At 40.5% G+C, this 8,449-nt stretch overlaps 1 protein-coding gene across 1 annotated transcript; it reads left to right on the top strand.

The window, feature by feature from the left end:
• The first annotated feature begins 241 nt into the window (after positions 1 to 241).
• On the top strand, positions 242 to 3,643 carry LOC104418497 (cytochrome P450 81E8-like). The gene is made up of 2 exons (XM_039301590.1): positions 242 to 1,317; positions 2,928 to 3,643. The coding sequence occupies exons 1-2, from the start codon at positions 427 to 429 to the stop codon at positions 3,546 to 3,548; spliced, it is 1,512 nt and encodes a 503-aa protein (XP_039157524.1). The 5' UTR covers positions 242 to 426; the 3' UTR covers positions 3,549 to 3,643.
• Positions 3,644 to 8,449: the final 4,806 nt, after the last annotated feature.

Below are 8,449 nucleotides of genomic sequence, written 5' to 3'. Positions count from 1 at the left end.
TATCTTGTTGTCTTTGTAGTCTGGACACCCCCATTAAATAGAGGATTGGACTTGGCATCGCGTCCATGAGTTTTGACTAGTTTTCTTATAAATAAATAAATAAATAGGTAACTAAATAAATATAAGAACGGTTGAGTGCACGCCAAGACTGACTTTCTGGCAGATTCTAGGTGATCTTCAGGCTCCCTTTTTTTTTGTTTGACTTTTTCCTCATCAAGCTTGCTCGGGGACAGGTTGATCCGGCGAAAGGTCAAAAAAACTCAACGCGAACCTGATACAGACGCGGCCAGATATACTTCTCCATATTAATGTTCATATACATTCGCAAATGACCGTCATAACACCGACGAATTTCGGCCAAAGTTTCTCTCTCGCAAACGACCAACATCCACAAATAATTCTCTCACAGACCGAAAGAAGAGAAAAATGGCAGACGCCACTCTCTACGCGATCATCGTCTCTTTGGTCTCTCTGATCATCCTCTACTCCTTCCTAACAAGAAAACCCAAGAACCTCCCGCCGGGCCCGCCTTCTCTCCCCATCATCGGCCACCTCCATCTCTTGAAATTCCCCTTTCATAGGACCCTCTGCAACCTCTCCAACAAGTATGGCCCGATCGTATCCCTCTGGTTCGGAGTCCGCCACTTTGTAGTCGTGTCGTCCCTGCCGTTGGCCGAGGAGTGCTTCACCAAGAACGATATTGTGCTCGCCAACCGCCCCAGGCTGTTCATCAGCAAGCACCTCGCCTATGACAATAGCACGCTCATCCTCCTGCCCTATGGGGCTGAATGGCGCAACCTCCGCAAAATTGCCACCATCGAAGTCCTCTCCACGCATCGCCTCAACGTCCTCTCGCGCATCCGGAGGGACGAGGCCAAACGGCTGATTCTCCGGTTGGCTAGGAACGGGTCAGGGGACTTCCACCTCGTTGAGCTGAAGACCCTCTTCACGGAACTGACGTTCAATGTCATCATGAGGATGATCTCGGGGAAGCGGTACTACGGGGAAGGCGTGAGTGTTGACGAAGCTGAGGCGAGGGAGTCCAGGGAGCTGATCAAGCAGATTCATTTGAGTGGCAGCACGAGCTATTTGGGCGATTTCTTGCCCATATTGAAGTGGATCGATCCCAGAGGGATAAAGAAGACGGTGGCGGAACTAGGGAAGAGGGTCGATACGTTCGTTCAGGGTTTAGTCGACGAGCACAGGAGAAGGAAGGGTGATCCGGAGTTGGCGGACAGTATGATCAGCCATCTTTTGCGTCTGCAAGAATCTGAGCCGGAGAACTACTCGGACTTGATGATCAAAGGGCTCGTCAATGTAAGTCTTGCTTTGTTGGCTCTCTTCTATTCTTGCTGCCCGGAATTTGCTACTGTAATTTGGAACATTAGAATGGACCTACACCACAAGCAGTACCACTAGTTAAAAAGAAAATTTTCATAAAAAAAAAACTATCAAAGGTACATATTTTATTTTGGGAGATTATTAGATAAACTAAGCTTAACTGATCATGAAGAGCTCGTCTCGTGCTAGTTTAGTTGATATCGTGGCACTATTTACTTTTTAAAAAAAAATTCAAATAAACTATTTTTGAAGTGTAGATGTTTACATAACAATAGCATTTAGGGAGGATAGTCGATAACATCTGTCTTGGGAAAAGAAAAATTCGCATAACCAAAGTGACTCGAATGGCCTGCCACCCAAGACTTGGTTATTTTCCAAGCCTGGCCTGGTCATTTCCCTGTAATGCGTCCAGGATGTTTCACCTGGCGGCATCATCGCGGGGATCCCAGTTGGGCCCCCTTTCCCTTTCGGGAGTGGCCGGGGTAACCCAGTGGGGTCTACCTTTGTTTTTTACTAGGAAAGGAACCGAAGGGAACAAGCAGGTTCTCCCTGCTTCCCTATTTAAACCCAGGAGCAGTTTAAGGACCTGCTCGGGTCCAATCGATAACATCTGTCTTGGGAAAAGAAAAATTCGCATAACCAAAGTGACTCGAATGCTATCCATTGGGGAATTTGAGTGCGTTGGGCTGCCTTTAGGTCAGGCCCATAATGGACTGTCCATATCCAAAACCCAGCAGATAGTCTAGTGTGAATACAGGCAGTAATTTTTGAAGTCCTATTCTCTTGGTTCCACAAAACAGGTGTAGAGAATAAAGATGCGTATGTTTTGTTCTCGAAAATAGTTTCTTTTCATAAACATATATATTTTCTGTTTTGTAGAATAATCTGAACATTTTAAGGCGTTTGGTAACTATAAAAAAAAATTGTTCTAGGAATAGAAATACGTTTGGTACAACTCCAAATATTTTTGTGACTTAAAATTTCTTTCAATAAATTAATAATTTTATTACTTTTTTCTTTTCTTTTTTTTTTTTTTTCTTCTTCTTCCTCTTAGCCGATTGCCAACCTTGGCGACCGGCTAGACGAAGGCCGATGCAGTCCACCCAAGCCTCACCGTGGCTTTGGTGAGGCTCGGCCTCGCACTGGTCGGGTGTGAGGCGATGTGGCCTAGATCTAGTGAGGTTGAGCCTCGCCTAGCCACCAGCGGCCACCAGTGAGGCTCAGCGTTGCCAGATCTAGGCAAGATCGAGCCTTGCTAGTGGTTAGCGAGCTTGAGGTGACCTTGTCTAGCCAATCGTCGGCCATTGCCGAGACAGGCGACCAGCTAGGAAGAAGAGAGGAAAAGAAAAAGAAAGAAAACAAAAGGAAAAAAAAAAACTTGTTTTTGAATTGTTTCCAGGAGTAAGAAACAATTTTTTTTTCTTGTTTTTATTGTAGATCTATTCCCGAGAATAAATTTGTTCTCGGGAGTAAAAAATTTACTAAACGTATTTCTGTTTTATTTTTACTCTTAGGAACAAAAAAAATAAAAACACTTGTTCCCGAGAGCATTATGAAACGTACCCTAACTTTACATACATATTTAGGTTATGTTAGTGGCAGGAACAGACACGTCATCTGTTACGTTAGAATGGGCCATGACCAATTTATTGAACAACCTAGACAAGATGGAGAAGGCCCGAGCAGAGATCGATTCGGTCATCGGCCATGATCGCTTGATGGAAGAGTCGGATGTTTCAAAGCTACCTTACCTTCAATGCATCATCTCCGAGACATTACGCCTAAACACAACGGTCCCACTTCTCGTCCCGCACGAGTCATCAGCTGATTGCACCATGGGGGGATACCTTGTGCCGCGTGGTACCATAGTGTTTGTGAATGCATGGGCCATTCACAGAGATCCAAAGCTGTGGGAGGACCCTACGACCTTCAGGCCAGAGAGATTTGAGGGTAGTGATGGCGAAAAATGTCAAAAGCTAATACTACCGTTCGGGTTAGGACGAAGGGCCTGTCCTGGCGCATCCTTGGCTCAACGGGTCATGGGGTTAACATTGGGCTTATTGATTCAATGCTTTGACTGGGAAAGAGTAAGTGAAGAGGAGATTGACATGACCGAAGGCAAAGGAACCACCATGCCAAAATTAGTGCCGTTGGAATCAATGTGTAGAGTACGGCCTCTATTGGAGAAACTCATTCCTAAATATTAAGGGTTTGTTTGCTTCAGCTCTGTAATGGGTGTTGGGTGTAATTCAAATACTAAAAGTCAAGGCTATTTGGGGAAATGCAAATTGTGTTTAGTTAATATCTCTTTGCAAATAGACTTTGAGTTGAATGTATATTTGGCAAAAACCTTTTGTAATGGGTTTCGGATATATATATTGAAAAATGACCAAAACCTTTGCCAAATCGACCAAGGGCTACAGCTGCGGCGAGTCAAATCTAGTTTCGACGACTATTGGTCAAGGTTGCCCAACGTTAGGCGGCCTTCAGTGAGGGTCGCACGACCCCACCAAGGGTTGTCGGCCCCTCGTGACACCTAGGCGAGGGTTGCCTGAGGCAGTGAGACCTAGGTGGCTGTTGCTCCGTAGCCCTTCGTTGGTTCGGTGAAGGGACTGGCGAAGGCTTTGGTCATTTTTTAATTTTTTTTTTTAAAAAGTAATGAAGGGCGAAATTGGAATTTTTAAAAATTGGTTAGGGTAGTTTTGAAAAAAAAAGAGTTTCGGCATTTGACTAAATGTTGAAAACCAAAGTTAATTCCTATTAATTAGGTCGAAATGGTTGAGATGCTGTCATGTTCTACAGTTTTCATCTAGGATTTTTTCGTTTTCAAACGGGGACGACCTGGGGCCTTTTTTGGGGGGCGGGGCGCGTACTTGAACGAATTGTTGAAGCCATAGTAGCGTTACTTTTTAAAATAATAAGGCACTCGATTCTGAAGATAGAATAAGAGGACATCCATTGTTCCTTTTTAAAATAATACGGCACTTGATTCTGAATGTAGAATTATAGTATATCTTGTACTTCAATTTTCCTCTTGCTGATGGCAGGTTTTTGAATCTGCCTTCTTTTCGCAATCTCGTTCCTTTTTTATTTTTTATTTTTATTTTTCCCCCGCCTTTGATATGGTTCAAGTTACTCTACTTGCATGGCTTTCTACCCTTATCGTGTGAAACAGCGCGTTGGAAGAAATTAGATGTGAATAGAGAGATAATTGGTTGCTACACTAGTTACGGATCGATGCTATTAAAGGGATAATGATACAAATATCTTGAATATGTGGTTCATAAACTTTTATTTTTTCAATGTGATTCTCAAACTATAACTCAATATGTTATGAACTTTTAATTTATTCAATATGATCCATACATTTTTGATATATATTCAAGTTAATACATGAATTATATGAAAATGTTCAATAAGTGATTAGACTAAATATGGAGCGTAAGTTCATGGATCACGTTGAATAAACTAAACGTTCATGAATGACATTGCACGTTAGGTAAAAGTTCATGGATCATAGTGAACAAATCAAAAGTTTGGAGACAATCCATAATTCATGGGTATTTGTATAATTTTCTCGCTATTAAATAAAGGGTATCGATATATTCTATGGCCCAGTTGACGAGTCAAAAAATCGTATCCATTGGCTGGGAAGATGATGCGGCCGAGGAGAAAGAAAGCATTTTAAACATTTGGACCTTGGGCCCAATAAGCCCAACAAACGCAGGCGTAATTGGAGAGGGATGCCATCGATCATTGCGAAGGGTAGGGAGGAATTATTATATTTCTTATTAATGGTTGGAAATGAATGTGGGGGTTAGGCCGCCGTCTTCGTCGGCCCGGAGAGAGCCAGGCACGGCACACGTGTCGGTCATGGGCCTCGGACAATTATACATAGTAAAGGTAGGCCACAGGTAAGAGTCTTCTCTCTTTCTTTTCTCATTCTTGCCTCTTTGGATGTTCCTCTCTTCTTGTCTTCTCTCGTCTTTCATGTTTCCCAATTTTTTACTCCTTTAAGCATCAGAATTTTCTCATGAGAAAAACCCAAGACAGCTCGTTTACTTTTTACTATGCATATCACTAGCTCGATCCGAGGCTTTGGGTTGGTCTAGTCTCATTAAAGGTACATAAGAGAATTGTCCGAGACGAGAGGTTTCATGAGGGAGAAGTCGGCCAAGAGTTAGAATTTGTCCTTTTTCATTTTTGTTGGAAAATGAGTATCATTGACGATGAAAAATACGCAAACATTAAAGCCCATAAAAAGGGTATCAAGATGAAGCGTATCCTGAATAACTTGAGGAATGAACTACCCAATTATATTGATCTGTTGATTGGCCAAGAAATCAATGGTTAAGATGGCATGACATGGACATTTGGAAGTTTTATGTTTTGCTTGATTTGACTTTAATTGAATTCTTATCTTGTTTTGGTGCACAGCATGTTATCAAACGAAATTGATTTAGCAGGTAAATTAAGGAACTGAAAAACCAACTTCATGGAAGAGCAATAGTTGTCGTTGAAGAGATTTTCCACTTTCAGAGACAGTCATATCCGTCACTGTTTTGTAGATCTAGGGATGGCTCTAGCCCTCGATACAACGTCAATAATGAGCGAATGGTCCCTATTATCAAAACGGAAATCAATAGTAAGTGTGATGTCAGGCTTCACAAAACCCTCGCCGTTTCTTTTTTGTGGCAAATGTATAGACTACATTGAGTGATGGATAATTTGTGGGACTTCATTTTGGACTTTTAGGGAGGGCTCTTCTCGATGTCTGGTGTCCGTTTTTCAGTATCGACAGTGAAGCATCCAATAGGAGTATTCAAGTTTCTCTCCATAAGTTTCCTGGGTGAGTTCTCTACAAGAGATTTTGCAAATACATGTTATGGGCTTGCTTCGGTGGAATCTAAGGTTTGAAATATTTGAGAAATTGTGAGATTGGTGCTTATAATCCCACGGATCACGGTGAAACTTTCGCAACCGCTTTCTTTGTGAACGTATGCACCGATTTAGATTGAAGCAAAAAAGTCTTGGCATGCCTTTTATTTTTTGTTAGTTCTCTCTAAAATTGTCTCAATTGTCATCGTCAGTCTATTACAAGATCTGTCGAAAGTCTCACTCTGTAAAACCATCTGTAATAAATTGTTTGCACAAAGAATCAAAGTTGTGGCCAAGTTTTTTGGACGCAATATTATGTTTAATTTAACATAGAGAAAGGTCAAAGGTCAGAACATTAGGTTTAGTGAACTTTGTACGTTTGACCTGAGACCCTCATGCACGTGATTTCCTTGAAATTTCGGATTTGCAAGTTGGTACACGCCACACATGATCTATCTAACGCGGGGCCGACATAGAATTGCGCAACCTCAGGACGATTTGTGGGTCACGAGAACAGATTTTGCCTCCTAATCGATGCACGCTCCAAAATCTTTGTTACGCACAATTCCACAAAGTATTTCATGCAATCCTGGATATCACATGTCAAGATGTCTACAAGATATCACTTTGTTTATGCCAGTCTCGTTAAATTTCCAAATCCGATGAGATAGCCATTTTGTGCTTATTTAGGAAAGTAATCTTAGGAAAATGAGAAGGTGTTTTGAGTTGACATGATTTAGTGTTGACTGAATACTTTCTTCATCCAAAGAAACCCTAGTGCACCATTTTTAGTGCATTTTAAGGGCCTAAACCAGTTAGACCGCTAGTATTATCAAACTGGCTATTACTTTTCACCATTCCAAAATGAGGAAACTTCTTTTGAGTCTTATTTTTAATTAGTGGGTTACAATCTGTGAACATTATAGCCATATACATTTAATCGAATACAAATTATATGATTTCCATGTTTGCAACATACCAAATAGAGGAACTGAGGCTTTTATTTGGAAGCTTGTTGGCTTGATTACTCTATGTTGCATTCGATGTTATTTTGATAAATACGTCGGATTGTTGTTGGTCTGTTATTTTCTTTAATGTTGCTCAGATTTTGAAATTTCCCACCACTTCAGACAGTTATATTTCCTAAAAATTGAAGCTTGAAGAGGGGAAGTGGCATTTTGATCAATCAACTAAACGATTTTTCAGGAAAAAAAAAATTGTGATTATGAAATTCGAGCTTGGCTCAGATTGAACCTGCTCGTCCACATTTATCCAGACCAAAAGTTTTACTCTCCTATTATTTTCAGGCCAGGGTTATGTTTTAACAGAAGCAAGGCTCACTCGGACTGTTTGCACCACCAAAATATAGTATATCAACCAAGATTGATCTATAATTCGAATCGATGGATACATTTTGATTCAATTTTATCCGTCTTTAGAGAGCCATTCTTTTAATAACACTTGATGCGATGTGGAGTTAGTGTATGACATCGTCGTTGTCTTGATTTCCTAGGAGATATTAATCAGACATGACGAGGAAAGCTAGCTGCCACAGAAATTGATCTATGTTCTGTTACCCAGTAAATAGGTCAACTCATCACTGTTAAGGTGAACTTGTAATTAGGCTTGTGAAAGAGAGCAATAAATCAAGCAACTGATAAGGAAATGGATGGCCAATGCAATTAATTGGCTCGTAACTCAATGAAGTTTTTGAAAAACGACAATTCAACTAGATATATTAACACGCTTGAGTTTGAGTTTGAACTCTCTCTTTATAATTTCCGTGGGCTGTGAATTACAAGCGAGCATCTCAACAAGTAGTATTATATTTGATGGATTTCTTAGTGGAGATATATCCAGCTTGATATTTTAATGGGCTCATATTCGGGCTCCCTCTCCACAATATTTCTTAGATAAAGAGTGTTAGACTTTTGTTGCTTTCCCGCAATTTTTACGGAACAACATGGGCTCAAAAACCATGTTAAAAAAGCATGCCAATTTTTAATTGAATTCAACTGAATCTATATGTATCAATTTATATGGAGCAAAATTTAGATTAATATACTACTTGCCCTTTATAATCAAATTACTACCGCTCGTAGAAATCCTAAAGATAAAATATCAAGACTTAAAATAGCTGGCTTGTCCACTTGATTTAATTCTAAATGAAGTTCTCCTATTACTATTATAGGAAATATATTTTAAAATATACTTAAATGTCACTAATGTA

Source organism: Eucalyptus grandis, chromosome 9 (assembly GCF_016545825.1).
Source record: "Eucalyptus grandis isolate ANBG69807.140 chromosome 9, ASM1654582v1, whole genome shotgun sequence".
Taxonomy (NCBI): Eukaryota; Viridiplantae; Streptophyta; class Magnoliopsida; order Myrtales; family Myrtaceae; genus Eucalyptus; species Eucalyptus grandis.
The sequence above is the reverse complement of the archived record's forward strand: the minus strand, read 5'-3'. Positions and strand labels throughout refer to the sequence as shown.